This window comes from Pyxicephalus adspersus, chromosome 4 (genome assembly GCF_032062135.1).
Source record: "Pyxicephalus adspersus chromosome 4, UCB_Pads_2.0, whole genome shotgun sequence".
NCBI lineage: Eukaryota > Metazoa > Chordata > Amphibia > Anura > Pyxicephalidae > Pyxicephalus > Pyxicephalus adspersus.
The window spans coordinates 104,109,810-104,127,253 of NC_092861.1; the positions used below are offsets into that span (position 1 = coordinate 104,109,810).

General features: G+C 39.0%; 1 protein-coding gene across 1 annotated transcript in view; it reads right to left on the reverse strand.

Annotated features, from left to right (window-relative positions):
• Positions 1–17,129, reverse strand: part of TBCE (tubulin folding cofactor E) — a gene marked incomplete in the record, with an annotated part of 197,671 nt that extends 180,542 nt beyond the window's left edge. The window contains 3 exon segments of the mRNA XM_072409203.1: positions 7,587–7,671; positions 14,246–14,369; positions 17,053–17,129. Coding sequence (XP_072265304.1) covers positions 7,587–7,671; positions 14,246–14,369 — 209 coding nt within the window.
• Positions 17,130–17,444: the final 315 nt, after the last annotated feature.

A 17,444-nucleotide genomic window follows, 5' to 3' on the forward strand; every position in this document is an offset into this window, starting at 1 on the left:
ACGCTGGAGGACGACGATGGATGATCGCAGCGGGACCAGGTAAGTGATCGATAAACCCGAACTTTTCTCACTGTATTTTCATACAGGGAGAAAAGTTCGGGTTTATCGATAATTGTAACTTTTTGAAGCCCGTACCAAAGTCGGGCTTATCGCTCAGGTGGTTAAGAAGTAATACAATGTAGCAAATAATACACAAATAAATACAAAATATTAAATCCAAGATATTACAGAAAATATGTTGTGTTGGAAAGCAAATAATAACAAACACAACACAGATCATTTAAAAAGTGGCAGAATGTACCAAATACCACGTGTGAATACAAAGTATACTGGAAAAAACTGACAATTTATAAGAACATGCATTGACCTAAAGGCTTTATGGTTTGAGGTTATGGGTAAATATGTTAGGTTCCACTGCGCATGTCTGCAGTGCCTTCTCCTTCCCCCACCCCTCCCTGCACCCGTGCGAGCCGGCTCAGTGTTTGACAGCTCCTTTCTGTACAGGAAGGATACAGCAAGTAAGACAGTTAGTTCTACATGCAGCAAGCTCTCAACCAGAACTCCTGAAACGCAATATTCCTTAAAGACAATATATAGTATTAAAAAGTAACTACATCAGATGAGGACTTTATAAGGGAAGCCAAATCTTTAAGGGATAGATTACACTGGGGAACGCATTTTTTGTTGAGTGATCTTACACTAATTTTTTTTACTAATTTTTGGGTAGTGAATCCAGAAATGACCCAAGTTTTTTGCTATCAAATTCAGTTTTTACGATACAGGGTACCCTGCATTTTTGTCAAAAAAACAGAGAAATATTACAAACAATGAAAAAATAATAACATAATAACTTGAATGTACTGTTTATTTCAATTTCTTTTGTTCATAAAAAGGATTTATTGTTACTCTATGACAATGTTTTTACAGTAAAACATTTGAAAATGAATCAGGTAAGCGGTAAAGGTAAAAATTTACATTTATAGCTTTTCCTCGAGTGTTCAGTGTTAGGACGATCCCACCGGATGCTCCAACAATAGTAAGCCATCATATGTACATACTATCTACCCTGATACCATCCTACCATGACCTTCAAATCTTGGTGGAATCGTTCACCTTGCTCATCACTGACTGCACCAAGGTTTTCCAGGAAGTTAGAAAGATGGCTATGCAGAAAATGCAACTTGATGCTCATATTGCAACCAAGCATTTTGTATCTCTCAAATGTTTCTGGACAATTTCTGTGTAATTATTTGCTTGTTTGTTTCCCAGAAAGTCCTTGACAATGGCTTTGAATGATAACCAAGTATTCTTTTCGACTTCTGGCACTGTCCTGATGAAATGTTCATCTTTGATGAGCTGCCGAGTCTGTGGACCATCAAACACACCAGCCTTTATTTTTTCAAATGACAGGCTAGGAAATGTCAAAATGAGATACTTGAAACAGTCTCCTTCAGTTGGCAAAGCTTTAACGAACTGCTTCATCAGACCCAGTTTCATGTGCAGAAGCGGGAATATAATATTCTTTCTATCAACAAATGGCTCATGTAGAATGCTTGGATCACCTGGATTTAGGGCAGGTCTTGAAGGCCAATTCCTTTCCCCCCAATGCCTCTCACAAGCTCTGCTGTCCCACATGCACAGATAACAGGGATACTTGGTGTATCCGCATTGCTGACCAAGAAGGAAGCCCAAGGTCAACACAGATGACCAAATTATGTTAGTTATATTGCAGCAACTTAATTACTCTCTTTATGACTGCATATTCATCACAAAGAGAAACTGAATTGCCAATTGGGACTGACCCAGATATATTGCCATTGTGAAGAAGGACAAACCTTAAGCTCGCCTTAGAGTTATGGATGAACAGTCGCCATTCAGTTATAGATTGGAATTCCCAATTCCTCCAATAAACAAGGTATCTTATGGCAATGCACAAAGCCACTGTCAGTTCTAAAATACTGCAGACATGCAATTTCTCTGGTTCGAAAGTACGATACCTTTGTTCCTTTTTTCAAGTAAGTTTTTCTCACGCAGTCCTGATGCCTTCATCGATAGTCCCAAATCACGTGCCAAATCACTCAACTCATGCTCATCAAATCCCTTACGAACAGAGTCCTCTTCAATTTCAATTTCTTCATCATTGTTGTCACCAAGTTCATCACCATAATCATGTTCTTCAAGAGACGGTAGTGTAACGAAAACCGGCACTGGGATTTCATCTGAATAAGCCACTGGGTATAAAGCTGATTGTAGACTGGGATACTTTATGTTAAATAAAATAAAAAATAAAAATGTATGTTATATCCTGAAGTTTTCACTATACAAAAGTAACAGTCACTGAGATTATCTCCTGGCTCTCGCCAAACCATAGGTATACCAAATGGAATCCTATCATGGCATAATATTCCCTTTGTCCACATCCATAAAACCTCGACACACTGTTTCACACCTTACGAGGGGCCTAAGACTTATCTTGATCACCAAATTTAACTTTGACATGTGCCAAATAGGCTTGCTCTACAAATGTGTTGATGTTCACCCTTTGAGTGGGAATGGCAAAACTGCCACAGATATAAGAAAATGAATCAGGGTCGTTTAGGCACTTACGACGACAAACAGCAGAGACATACATGATCTGAAAGAAAGGAAAAACGTGTGTAAGTAGAAAAATAAATTTTGCTTATTCACTACGTAGAGCAGCGCACAGCCTCTGACCACACTGTCTTGCGTGTAAATGAATAGCCTATACAAATCTACGCTACAGTAATCGCATTGGTAGAGTAAGTCGTTTGTAACAGGGCAGCATGTTTTGATTGGCAGAGTATATGTAATGATGCCATAGTGATGAAAGTTTGGGGGGTGTTAGCCACAAGTGTCCCCTACTTGCATCTATGATTCTGTTTATCTGCACCTCTCTGTTCTAGAGAAATTGGGGTTCAAGGCAGGGAAGCAGACAGTTTGATGGGCAGAGGTTTTTATGTTCCAATGATGCCATGTTAATGACATTTTAGGGGTTTATACATCTGTTCCCAACTTGCACCTACATTTTCAGTTTCCTGCACCTCCCCATTCCAGATAAATTGGGATTCAAAGAACAGAAGCAGAAAGGGCAGCATAGTATTACAATTATAGTTTGGTGAAAGGTAGGTAAAATATTTAGGGGGCACCCCCCAATGCTTCTTGCTATGTAAGAGGCCCCGGGGGTCCCTAATTTGCATTTTCAATGTTGGGGTTTTAGGTGCATTTTCTTATAAAACAGCAACCCAAATGTTCAATTTCCACAAGTTTTTAAACTCCTGATCCCCGTATTTTGAAATTCTTGAACTTAAAAAAGAAATGTTGATTATTAGTAACTATGAGAGTCCCCTGTGTTCCCTAAAAATGTTAGGCAATTACAACCAAACAATTTAGGAGATTTAAAGGATTGAACACAATGCAAAATCTGACAAGCAGACTTTATACACACCGCTATCACACTGCGGGAGGATACATTTCACAGGAAGGTTTTGTTTTTGGCAGTGATGAGGAGGGCACTGTCTGTCCTGCCCCCATCTGCAATCACATGCATGATGCTCCTTGTGTTACCTAGGTATAGCGCTAGGAGGTGACATTTGAAGGTAGGCTGAATTCACACTGGCAGTAAAGTTGCATTTGCTGCGTTTACCCCTCACTTACCTCTCGCCAGGAACCACTGCTGCTTGAAAAACTGCTAGGCCTGAAAAGCCCAGCACTTACCGCCTGGTACCAATCCTAGGTGCCCAGCAGTTATCACCGGTTACCAATCCCAGGTGACTGGCAGTTGCCAACCAGTCACTCAGGAGGGGCATTTTATTACTGCTAATGTGAACCAAGCCTAATTTGTTGAGCCACATTGATCACAATATTACACTAGAAAGTTGGAAAAAGGTATAAGGGGTAGGCAAAACACTGACACAATAGCAGGGGTTACTGGATACCTATGGCATAAATAACTAGGAGCTTCAAATTTGCTGTGTGTAGCCCCGGCCACTTTCAAAGAAACAAAATCAAGGTTCAGGTACTGGTAGGGCACAGTCATGTGTAACAGGGCTGCGTGTTATGATGGGCATAGTTTATGTTGGAATGATGCCATGGTGATGAAAGTTTGGCAGGCGTTAGCCACAGGTGTCCCCCTTCTGCACCTATAATTTTGTTTACCTGCATCTCTCTGTTCTAGAGAATTTAGGGTTCAAGGTAGGAGTTTCTTATGTTCTAATAATGCCATGCCAATGAAATTTAGGGGGGTTTATACACAGGTGTTCCCCACTTGCACCTACATTTTCAGTTTTCTGCACCTCCCCATTGCAGATACATTGAGGTTCAAAGAACAGAAGCAGAAAGGTTAGCATAGAATTACAAATATAGTTATGTGAAAGGTAGTTGAAAAATTAGGGACCTCAACCCAATGCTCCTAGCTATGTAAGTGGCCCTGGGGGTCCCCAATTTGTATTTTTAATTTTGGGCTCCTAGAAATTTTGTTAGTAGTATCTATGAGAGTACCCTGTGTACCCTAAAACATTACAACCAACAACTTGCTTGCTCTCCTTGTCTCCTGAGGGTCTCCTTAGGTAAGCTGGTATGGAGTCCTCTTCTGAAGGAAGTAGGCCCCTGAGGTACCCATTAACCTCTTAGCAGGTAGCTATAAGATATTCCTGATTGTAGTCTTATGGGTGTCCGTAGTAATACTGCATTATTTTACATTGCCATTTTGTAATTACTGTATTGTGTGCCAAGCATTTCATTGATTATTACAGGGGTTTACTACTAATAACCTTATTTCCATGTACTGTATATATTATTGATTGAAGTTCCTATGTTTAGATATCAAACAATATTGCTGTGTACTTTATGTTTCACCTTGTTTTCTTAATTAAACTGTTTGAGTGACTAGCTATAATTTGTGCACGAACCTTCTTTCATTGAATATCTATATGCATGGATAGGGGATATAACATCAACCGGGGTAAGTAGAACACTGACAAATAATAAAGATTACTGGATACCTGTGGCATAAATACCTGGGAGCACTAAATTTGCTGTGTCTTGCCCTTCCAAATTTTACCACCTGGCTACAGCTTCCCACCACCGGGCTGAAAACATTTCAGCCCGGTGGTCTAGGGCAACTGTCTAGGGCAGGGGTCGGCAACCCGCGGCTCTTCAGCCTCCTTGTTGTGGCTCCCTTAGGCCGCCGAAGGGAGATCCGTGCTGGGGGATCCCCTTCCTCCCGTAGACATTGCGGAGGAAGGGGATTCCCCTTCCGGTGTTCTAACGAAAAAATCTACTCATGAAATAAATCTACCAGGAGGCGTCTACAATGACGTCATCCTAAGGAAAGTTTCATTGTTGTGTTTGTGTATGAATGCAGCATGTTATGTATTGCAGCCTAACATCTCTCCTTGTGCAAACCTCCATATCTCCAAAACAGTATGTCATAGTGACCTGAAATTTTTTAAGGTACACAGGGGACCCTCATAGCTATCACTACCCCAAATTTTAACTTTCCACCTTTAACAACTTTAAAAACATGGGGGTCATAACTATAAAAAATAGTTAATCATTGAACATCAGGGTTGCCGTTTTAAAAGTGTGTCTAGAAGCCCGAAATTAAACATAGCAAGGGGGTGCGAACCCCAAATTTATACCTACCTTCACAAACCTAGAAATGTCATACTACACTACCCTGTCCCCTTCCCTACTTTGAATCCCTGGAATGGGGAGATGTACAAAAATGTAGGTGCAAGTGGGGGGCACCTCTCGCTAACACTCCCTAAAGCATCATTGTTAGGCCATCGGCAGAACATAAAAAAAACCCTACCCCCATCAAAAAAATCTACCCTGTTACACATTGGTAGAGGCTTCTAGCACCTGAACACTACTTTCTCAGGAATAAGGGGGTACAGGTGAACAAAATTAGAGGTGCAAGTGGGGGACGCCTGTGACTAACACCCCCTAAAATTTAATCGCTAAGGCATCATCAGAACATAAACTCTGCCCATCAAAAAAAATCTACCCTATTCAAATGTAAGTTTCTTGTAAGATTTAAATCTTTAAATGTAAGATTTAATCTTACAATGTAATATTTAATGTACATAATTGTGTGTAAACATTTGATATACATAATTATGTAGGCTATATATTAATTTATTTACGTAATTTTAAATTATATATATATATATATATATAATAAATTCCTAATAATCTATTTATCAATTACCAAATAAATGACCTATTAACCACCTTGTATTATATATATTATATAAGCTACTGTACAATTACATTACATTATACACAATTTTTTTTAAAGATTTTTTTTTAAAAGATTTTTTTTTATGTTTTATAAAAAAAAATTTTATTATTAAATTTATAAAATTTTGGACATATTTCGGTGAGTTATGCGGTATTTCGGTGAAATATAAGTAATTATTGAGCAATTCGGTGAATTATAGCCTACAATCTAAAATAAATTTCCATGCAGTACGGAAGTTCGGAAAGAATTAGAGCACCCGGCGGTCGCGTACGCGTCCCTCGGCGATTCCTGATGATGTCCGTGCATGCGCCCGTCCATGGGGGTCGTAGCGGGAAATTCAAATATTTTGTATTGGATTCAATACAAAGTCCTGTATCCAATCCAATACAAAATAATACAAAATATATTTATGTGGTTTTGTCTGTAGGTATGTGACGTTGGACTCTGTTTTAAAATTTACCACACTAGGGAGGTGTTTTAGAAAAATATATTACTATACAGTATACCGAATTATTGCATTTTCAGTATTTTTGATTTATTTATGTATTCTTGTTTAAGCTGGTTCTTGTGTTTTTTATTTAATTTTATTAAAAGAAAATATTTTTTTTTTTTTTTACATGATTGTGTGTTTTAAACTTTTTTTATATTCATGATATCTACTAGACCCTTGTTCGGACATATTTCTGTAAGTTACAGGTCTACAATTTAAAAAAAAAAATTCATGAAAAACAGTGTACCGCTTTTGGTACAGAAATCTAGACATCAGTGAAATGCCCAGGTGGTCAATTTTGGGGAAATGAATTATGATTGCTGGACTCCAGCAAAGTAGGCCAACACATGCACACTGCACTTCTGTTTGTTCTATTTTGTTGTTGTAACAGGTATTCTCTTTAAAGTCATTGCAAAAGACAAGGAGACAATCTTTGCATCTGGAGCAAAGGAAGTTTAATCTCAAGATAAAAAAGTAATTCTTCACAGTAAGGTCTGTCATAATGTGGAATAGGGTCCCTCATGAAGTAGTTTCAGCAAGTAGTATAGATTGCGTATTAAAGTTTTAAAGACAAGAGAGACTGTTGGATTATCCAATTTCCTCAGGGAATCATGAGGGATTTTTTCCCCCTATTGAAGCAAATTTAACAAGGGTTATTTGCCTTCCTATGAATCAACAATGTCTATAGGGTTTTTGTCTGGGATATGGTTATTTCCCTAGTGGTTGTACTTGATGGACTCAAGACTTTTTCAACCTATTAGACGATGTCACTATGTAATTATGGTAGTAAACACTTAACTTATTTACTTAAAAATGTCTCTTAAAAATTACCTGCATGTAAAATATCTTCTTCCTTCATGAGAGCCATCATGTTTTCCTCTTGAAGGATTGTCCCAGTCAATTCCTAACCATAGTCCTAAATTAAAAAAAAAAGGAAAGTTTAAGATAATTGAAGTAATATTAAACTGTTTTCCTAAGAAAGTTAGTACAGAGTGCTTGTAATCTTGAATTTTTGCCTAAACTAAAATTACTTTCTTCACAGGCAACTTTTTTTTCTTGTAATCTGTGTCTTCCAAGTCAATAAAAAAAAATAAGTTTATGTGCTTATTTCTTGGTTTCTCTCTTAAGAATAAACCATATGGCACAAAATGAGGCCATTACTGCTGACGATCAAAACAGTAAATCAAGAAGAAAAAAAAAATTAGCAAACAGAAACACAAATAAAATTATTGTGAACACATACATTCATTAGGTGTTACTTTTAAAAAGCTTTTTTAAATGGGAATATGACTTTTTTTTACAAGTAACGTATTTTGTACTTTTAAGTTAGGTGTGATGGGTCACTTGTTCTCAAAGTGGACCAGTCATGAAAAAAATTAAGGGCAGAGCAGTGCTTCCTAGGATACTCATTTCACGCATCCCAGGAGGCTTCTGGATTTCAGGCATGTGCAGGAACTTTTTCTTTATCGAGGAAAAAAAAAATGCCCATCTCATACATACACAGTGAGATCTTGCATCTTGCATCTGCACAGTGCGAGATTAGGTGATGTAAGCAGAAGCCAGAAGAAAGAAACTGGCTTCCTCCACGGCGGGACAAGGCAGGAGCCAATCCAGAAAAGCTCCATAAGGGATTGAGGGATCTCCAGAAGTAAGTGAGGTTTTTTTTTTTTGTTGTTTTTTTTTTAGTTTAGTTACGCATTAAATGTTCTTTTGTGCATTAATGGTGGCCACCAGCAGATGCTCATTTGTCCTAACAAAGTGTTAAACTTTCAGACAGCAAGATACAACTTTTATCTAGTGCAGTAAAAAAACTTCCATTTACCACTCCCGAGTGACTACTGCCAAATGATAGGCACCTGGGATTGATAACAGGCAGTAAGTGCTGGGCTTTTTCAAGTCTAGCAGTTTTTCAAGCAGCAGTGGTTCCTAGTTAGAGGAAAGTGAGGGGTAAATGCAGCAAATGCAACCTTACTGCCAGTGTGAATTCAGCCTAACTTCAGATGTGGCTTCTTTGCTATATTTAGGTATATAGTAGGTGATTTTTTTTTCCCACTTCTCTCTGTCCACAAACTGTAGCCCATCAAGTCCCACGCTTGCTCAGCTTCCCTCTTCTTTCTGATGATCACTGTTCGATCCAGTGCTGCAATTTTCTTTCTTCCGGGTATTTCCTCATATCACCTAAAATTGCACTGCACAAGTGTGAAATAGGGTGACTTGTCTTCCTAAAAATGTTTTAAAAAAGTGTCGATCCCACTGCGCATGCATGAGATTTTGCACTTTTTTTTTTTACATTATAGGAAAGCCCCTGATTATGCAAACCAGATGTCAGACATGCACAGAAGGACCAGCCCACAGCCACCTGGGATATAAGACACACATGACAGCAGAGCTAGAGAATGGAGGCAGGACTGCCTGTGTCCCAATCTCCTAATAGCTGTGCTGAGCTCCCATCTCTCATCAGCAGCTGTAATCCTCTGAACAGATCGCAGCTGGGAGGAAGCAGCCCCTCTGTTGTCTGTTCAGAGGATTAGAGCTGCTGATAAGAACTGGGCAGGGGAGGAACAGCAGCCGGGCGCTCCACTGACTTCAAAGGGGTTGGGGGAGAACCTTGTAGTGGCCCCAGTAAAAATTATTTTATAATGGCATTTTCAAGTAGAAACAATAAATCTCAGTTTATACTGAGAATACAGAAAACCTTTTTATGTCAAGGCACAGAAAAGCAGAACTAAATTTCATTTTTTTAAATAAAATCTAAAATAGTTAGGGAAAATAGAACATGTATAAATGTATGCATACTTTTTTTCCATTTTTCTTCCCAGTGACTGTTGAAAAAAAATACTGTCTTGCAGAAACCTACTTGATTAATTTTGGTTGAAGATGAAAAACAATATGATGTATTTTACCCTATGCAGGAAAGAATCTCTGGAAGTTAGTAACAAAAAGTACTATGGTTAGCCAATAGGCCGGAGAGAAGTACCTGTGTACCTCAATGGAGAAGATGATTTTGGGGTAAGTTCCCGCTTAGGGAATATTAACAGTTACGACAACCAAAAGCAGCGTAAAGAAGGATGGGTGAAGATCACAATATAGAGAAGCTGTTCTCAAGATAGGGTGCACGGGAAAGGATTTAGGGCAGTGGTCGCAAACCTTTAAGACCTCATGGACCCCTAATTCCACGTAATCCGGACCGCAAATACGTGTGTCACTCAAAGGGAAAGAAATTTCCCCCAGAATGAGGTCAGGACGCCAGTACTCTTCCACTCTCCCATCGCAGGCTCAGACCTGCTTGTTAAACATCTTGGGAGGACAGAAGAGCAGAGCTGTGGACACAACAAAAGTTGTGTTCATACAGGGGACATGATCAGTGGGGTCAGGGGAAGGACCCTGCTTGGGGTGGGGCACCAACTGGAGCCAAAGACCACGTATCCCAGAGACATTGCAGGCTCAGACCTGCGATAGGAGAGTAGGCGGGTTCTGGCATCATGGGGTCATTCGGGGGGGCGGGGGATTTCTTACCCCGCGCATTACCCGGTCTGCAGTCCGTGCATTTAGTAGTCTGTGACCTGCGAAAGTTGGGGACCACTGCCTAAAAAGAAACTGGTTCTCAAGCCCCTAAAGTGGAGCACATCACTGCTATAAGGATAATTATAGAATAGCCTATTATTATAGATCAGGGGTGCCCAACCTATGGCCCGCGGAGCTGTAATATCCATCCCTCCGCTCATTCCCTCTCTGCTCGTTGTCTTGCGGGGGATGAGGCACTCGCATTTCCTAGGTTTCTCTAGGGAATCGTGCTGTCAGGAGAGGGAGCTGCTAGTACTGTGAGATAATCCCAGCAGCAGCATGCGAGTGCTGTGTCCATGTAGCCCTCATTATCCCCATGTATTAATCCCTATATCTCCTTCACCAATTGTCATAAAAATGTGAAATTTTCAGGGCACACAGGTGACCCTAAGAGCTCAAACTAAACCAAACTGAAGCCCTCTACATGTAACAGGTTGCCAGACACGGGGTCACAAGCATAAAATCCTATTAACAATCAGGAATATTTTCACATTAAGAGGAGCCATTTCGAAACCAGGGTGCCCGAATTGATTTGCATGTTGGGGACCCCCTGGGAGCCCCTCTCAAGGCAATGAACATTAGGGTACTGCTAATTGTCTGTGTGCTGTGGTGACCCTTGAAGTTTACAAGACTCCAAGGCTGGTGGTGAGGTTGAAGTCCAGTTACCACTTCCTCAGGCTACAGAACCCTGCCTAGGGGGAGGGGCTCAGAACCACTCACTGCCGCCTAGAGTCAAATCTGCAGACACTGCAAAGGACTGAGCAGCTGATGGGGTGCCATTTACACATAGCTGGCCCTTACCTTCTCTGAACCCCAATTTCCCTGGAGTAGAGGGATGATGGCAACAGGAAATGTGGGGGCCAGTAAGGAATCCCTTTTGTGTTCCCCCCTTCCCCATTAAAATGTTATACCCATCATATTCTACCTTGTCACACATAGCTATCCCCTTACTCTCTATGAAGCCCAATTTCTCTGTAAAAAAAGGGAAATGTAAGTGCAAGTGCAGGAATCTTATGGCTAACTCCTAAAATGGCCACTTGCCTTCTTGCCTTCTTCTTACACTAGTTGGCCACTTACCTTCTTGTGAACCCTAACTTCTCTTGAAAAGTAGAAGAAGGGGAATGTAGGATAAGTGGGGGACTCTTTTGGCTAATCCCCATGCCAGAGCCCCCCCCTCCCTCCCACTAAAATGTTATCACTCCTACCATACCATGGTGCCCTGTCACATATAAATGTCAGCTTATGTTCTTTGAACTCCAATTTCTCATGAAAGGGGAACTGTAGGTATTATGTTGTATAAGTGGGGGACTCCTGTGGCTAACTCCCCCTAAAATGTCATTGCTGCGGCATTATCACAAGATAAGAAAAACCTGGCAAAAGTGGTAAAATTGAATGTCCAAGAGGGCTATACTGGTAGAAATATAGCTGCCTAGCCTGGAAATGTCAATTAGATAGAAAGGAAAAAGAGAGAAAAAGACAGGCTTTTGTAGGCATTCATAATTAAAAAATCAAAAGTAGGTAATTTACGACAATTTTTAATCTAAATTAAATAAAGTTCTACTAAACTGTTACTTCAGCTATACATAAAAGTACTGTGCTATTATAGAAATGACACTGAACTTGTGTTAATACGTTCAAACGAGATTCTGATGATAAGTATATAGTCACAGAGTGATAGTCTCAGCTCTGACGCGTTTCACCATGAAGGCTTTCTCAAGAGATTTAGGGGACATGTACTGGTATAACAAAAGATACATACAAAACTAGTATTATACATATGTACATTGATTACAATATTACAAAGACATTAACGGGTAAGTAGATTCTAGTTCAGAATTAATTAATACCAAAAGTAAATATAATATTATGTGTGCTGAGAAAGCATGTAGTTTCAGGTGATTGTGTGGAAAAATCGTAGTAGCAGTGGTAGTGGAAAAAGGTAAGTTTATAGATAGGTCAGTTAGACTTAGGTTTCCATACCTTACCTATTTAGTGTCCTTTATGTGGTAATAGCAAGTGGAGACTTATGGAATGATCCACTGAAGAGTATTGAAACTGCTTTCTAAAGTTACTAAATTAAGAAGAGACATTATTTATGCTTATAATAGGATGTAGCGTAAAGAATATTAATTGGTTGAGTAGTTAATTCTAAAAATATAGTTTCACACTTTTAGGTTTGTTGGTGATAATTTTATTGGGGTTACTAGTAGGAGGAAGGCCAAATATTGGTGACCTTCTTTCCAGAAGTCTAAACCGGGGTACCTGGTGACCTGAAAGAGGATGAGAAGCTATTTTGGTATCTGAAGACATTCTTTGTGTATGAAAGTAGAAAATATAAATAAGAAACACTTACTGGGTATAAGAATATTGTAGGAGGTATGGGACCAGATTTTTCTTAACTTGTTTGAGTGATAGTGTATTAAAAGGAATACAATCATTGTCTTGGATATTACCTACAGAGAAAACATTTATTTGGTATTGAAAGAGATGTACTCATCATTTTCAGGGTTGAACAGTGGGGGGCATACAAGCTCTTAACACCACTGTATTGGATAGTGCTGTGTTACATACCCATACATGGATTGACAGAGCAGAAAAACTGCGTGTGATTTCTTGCTTCTATAGGGAAAAGAGTTAATTCTCCGGGAAAAAGATGTGAAAGATGTGCTTGAACCACATACATTGAATCTATATGTAAGAATTATTATGAAATTCTCAATTAAACAGCAGAAACAAAAAGAATGTTAAAATAAGTTAGTTATTTGCTCTGATTGCATTAGATAACATAGTGACCATAATAGTTGACTAGGAATAAAGAAAGAGGAACACTTACTGATGGTGGAGTTAGTACTGTGTAAGAATAAAGGTGTCTGTAGCCAGTCTCAAAAGGATTGAGCTGGCTGCAGCTCGTCTTTATATGGAGTTAATTAGGTATAGGCTAGAGTCTGCGTGTGTGCTAGATCTTGCACATGCACAGTGAGCTCCAATAAGGATAAAAAAGTAAGGGCAACCGCCCTTACTTGGTGGTGGACGTGTTAATATGCTCATAATTTTTAGGGTTGAACAGTAGGAGGCATACAAGCTCTTAAAACCACTATATTGGATAGTGGTGTATTACTCTCTTCTCTGTGTAAGAAGAGAGATGTCTGCAGAAAACTATACCTTTCATTATGTGCTACCCTGTCATTTCAATTTATTTTCATTTTAAAGATATGAAGGTTTATACATGAGGATAATGATAGCAGCATGGACACAAAGCTCTCATGCTTCTGCTGCAGGAGGGGTGGGATTATCTCACAGTACAAGGTGGGAGCAGCTACAGCTGATTGCCAGGTGTATAGTACACACCCACTTTCAAGGAGCTAACACTGAGCATGGTGAACCTGGTGAACAACCTCCAAAAAAACAATAGGTATATAATGGTAACTTTTACTTGTGCCATTGGTGTATCATAAATTACATTAAGAATTTACTTGTTTAATTTTTAACTGTCCAATATGTGAATAAGATCAGTTGTTTTAGGTGTTGTTGCCTTGGCAATATACAAAGCCTACGGGTTTCTTTAGCTGCCAGGATCATTGTAATGATATGTGTAAGGATTGTATAATGCTTTAAAAAAAAAAAATAGTCCTGAAGATCGGAGTGTCTATCTGTTACTTACAACAATTGAAGGAGATGAGTAACAGCAGAAAAACATTACATGATATGTAGTGTGATGATAAATTCATAAAACATATTTACACATTTAGTTGACTGCACACAAAACGGTGCTAACATTCTTCAACCTGGAGTTCTGTGGATGTTACAGTAAAATAAATGAATGTTGAGTAAGCATATAACAAGCCAAAGGGGAAAAGTATACACATGGAAAGAAATGTTTAAAAGGATTACAAAAATCATTGTACTTATCGAAGTTCATTGCCTACCTGAAGTAGGTGGAACAGTTCCAACATACAACACTGTTCCATATTCTCCATCACAACATATTCTTCTACCAAAGAGTTCACTGGGAAGATCTTTATCTTTCATTTTAATGCAGTTTGCGAACATCTGAAAAATGTATGTTGGGAAACACATAAGCAAAAAAATCAATGTCTATACAAACGTGACTTCTGCTCTACGAAATCTGTATTACATGTGTAAAGGTGTACAAATTAGATGGATCAAAATTACCCTCCTCACAAGTATATCTTTGTGGTGGTTATAATATTTGATGAAGGCATGTCCATGATGAGGAGTGTTTACCTTTAACAGAGGCATACGACTCACTGTAACCAATAAATTTAAAATCTACTTTATCTACTAGATAATTTTCCTTATGGTTTTCTGAATTATTTTAAATATTTATCCAATCCTTTAAAATCCCCTGCCTGGTGCATAGGTATCCACAACTTTGTAAGGCCCCTAGAGAACACATTGAAGTTTGATTTAAACATCTTGACATCCACCAGATCTTCTCATGCCTTTTCTCAGTATTGATGACCTGATCTCTGTAAGGATATTAGGGAATATGTGATTTGTCTTATAATTACACGCCAGCTGGCCCTCTTCTTCCACTGCCTATTCCTAACAAACTGTGCTCCCTTCCTTCAATGGATTTCACGACAAATCTACAACTTTATAAGGGTTGTTCAGTATCCTGGCTGATGATGGATTAGCACTCATGACAGCCCGTCTCCTTTTACTGGGACATTTTTTGGCTTTATGGAAGCCTGCCTAAATTCTGGTCTTTAATAGTGTTTGCAAATCCCTATACATCTCCTTAAAATATTCTTCTGTTTATCATCTGAAACGAATAGGCAAACCAAGCAGATCAATCAATTTTTCGACATTTGTGTCTTCCCACCATGAAAACAGGTTAACCCGTCTACCTTATGTCAAAAAAATCTACCTTGCGCTTTGTACGTTCCAAGTGAACTTGGATCAAATTTATTCTCAAATTGTTTCAAGACACAGTCCTTTCTGCAATAAAACAGTTATCTGCTATTTTCAGCCTTTTCTGAAATGTACACTGAGCTGCATACGCCCCCAGGCTACCAGGAATAAAATAACTCGTACTCCATAATTTTAGCATCACTCTTGCTTGGCCAAACAAGACCAAAGTTCATGAATTCAAAGAGGACCAGGAGAAGATTGTTCACCAGGACAGGTTCATGACCTGTCCTGTCTGCAATAAAGGAATTGCCTGCTCACACATTTTTATATGTTAACTTTAGTTCTGTTTTAAGGGCACTACTTTTTAAACAGGGAATCAGATATTCTCTCAAACATTCCATTGTGGGAATCTTCCAGGTCCGTGTGTTTCAATTGCAGTAAGTGATTCCCACCAGGCCTGGTGATACAGTCTCTTTAACAACCAACATTGAATCCACTTTTAATATTCAGCACAAATAGTAATCAGTTTTTCACCATGACACACTGCATATAATCTCTGCACCAGTTTGTTCTTTTTTCTCTCAAATTCTAAAGTTGGAAGGTATGCAATAGGTAAAAAAAAAATCAAACAGAAAAAAAATTGGAAACTTGCTGTTAGTAACAAATAAAAAATTGTTACAGTAAAAAAATAATTACCTGATTACCTAATTTTCAGGAATCTTCTACAAGTATAAAGCATAGGTCGGACTTTACCCACCTAAAACAGGAAGCACATCATCCACATTTATAAAAGATAAAAACATTATTGTGAAATCAGTTAAATGAAAGAAACAAAAGTCAACCAACAGAGAATAACATATCATGCTAGCAAAGAAATTAGCAGGTATACCCCACTGTTCTGCCAGACTCCTGAAATAAATTACCAGATAAATAAATTCAGGGATCTCCCCAGGCCCTTTACGCTGGGCGTACCACCCGGCACTTTTCAGCGCCAACCCGGTTGTTTTTGAGTGGTTACAATACAGGGGCTGCCGCCCGCCTACAATTTCTTCCCAACCGGCTTAAAAAAATTTCTGGGTTGAACACTGAAATTTGTTTTCCCCAGTGTTTTTAAAGCATATTAGAGGATAGGCAAGACATAACTACTAAGAAGGGACAAAAGTATGAAGCACTGTACAAGGCTTGACAGATTTTTAAACCACACATGGGGCCTGATCATAGGATATCCCGTATCCCTTATTTTTGATTGCTAATGATGAGCACAGGATAGAGGTGGAGGAGGCTGTGCAAGTAATGTCATTTTTTGACATTTGCCAAAGATCAGGCAAACATTTGTAACAGATATTAGTCTATAGAATAACTGACTGCTCAGTTTAGAAAATCTGTCATTGTTATATGTGGTATAAAAATTGCCCTCCCAGTTTCACCCCATATATATATATATATATATATATATATATATATATTCCAGTCTGCTGAGGAACAAGGGCCAGCATGTGGCAATAGTACTAAATCTGTTATTTCTTTGCTATACTGACTCAGAGGTAGAGCATCATCATGTGTTTAGACCAAAGCAAGAACCATTTCTCCTGACAACCACAGTTACAACTCTTCCCTTTTAGCTCAGCCTGTGTCACCCTCAGACGGGGATGACAGTTTGCTTGAAAAGAATATCTCATGAGGTAAGATTTCTACTGAAAGTATTCTGAAATCTGCTTACAATTTTACAGTGTTTAACAAAGCAAGGCTCAAGCATATTCTTGGTTCTTAAACATGAACAGAAAAAAAATGATATACTAACAATAGCAAATAATCATCACAGATTTCTAAAGAGCTATTACATTCAACAGGCACTTACCTTTAGCAAATCTATCACACATACACCGGTGACGTTTAGTTTCAATCAAACAGGGCAGCTGCTAGTTCCAACCCAGTAGAAGGACCTGGAAGTGAAACCGAGCAGAGACCGGGAAGTGGGCGGGGCTTCGTATATTTAACTTAAAGCCCGGGTTAATTTTACTGCAGAGCGCTCGAGCCGTGAAAAATGGCCCTCTCCCTACACTAGAAAGGCTATGGTTTGGGGGGGGTGGTCTTGCAGTTATGGTTTTGGGCGGGGTGTACGCTGCTTTTTTTTTTTTTTTTGCAGGATGATATGGAGGAGACGTGATCGGATACACTTCTACAGTGTTATATGGGGTACCGAACGTGGAAGATTGTAATAAAGTAAAGGGGAAGACAGGAGATAGAGTG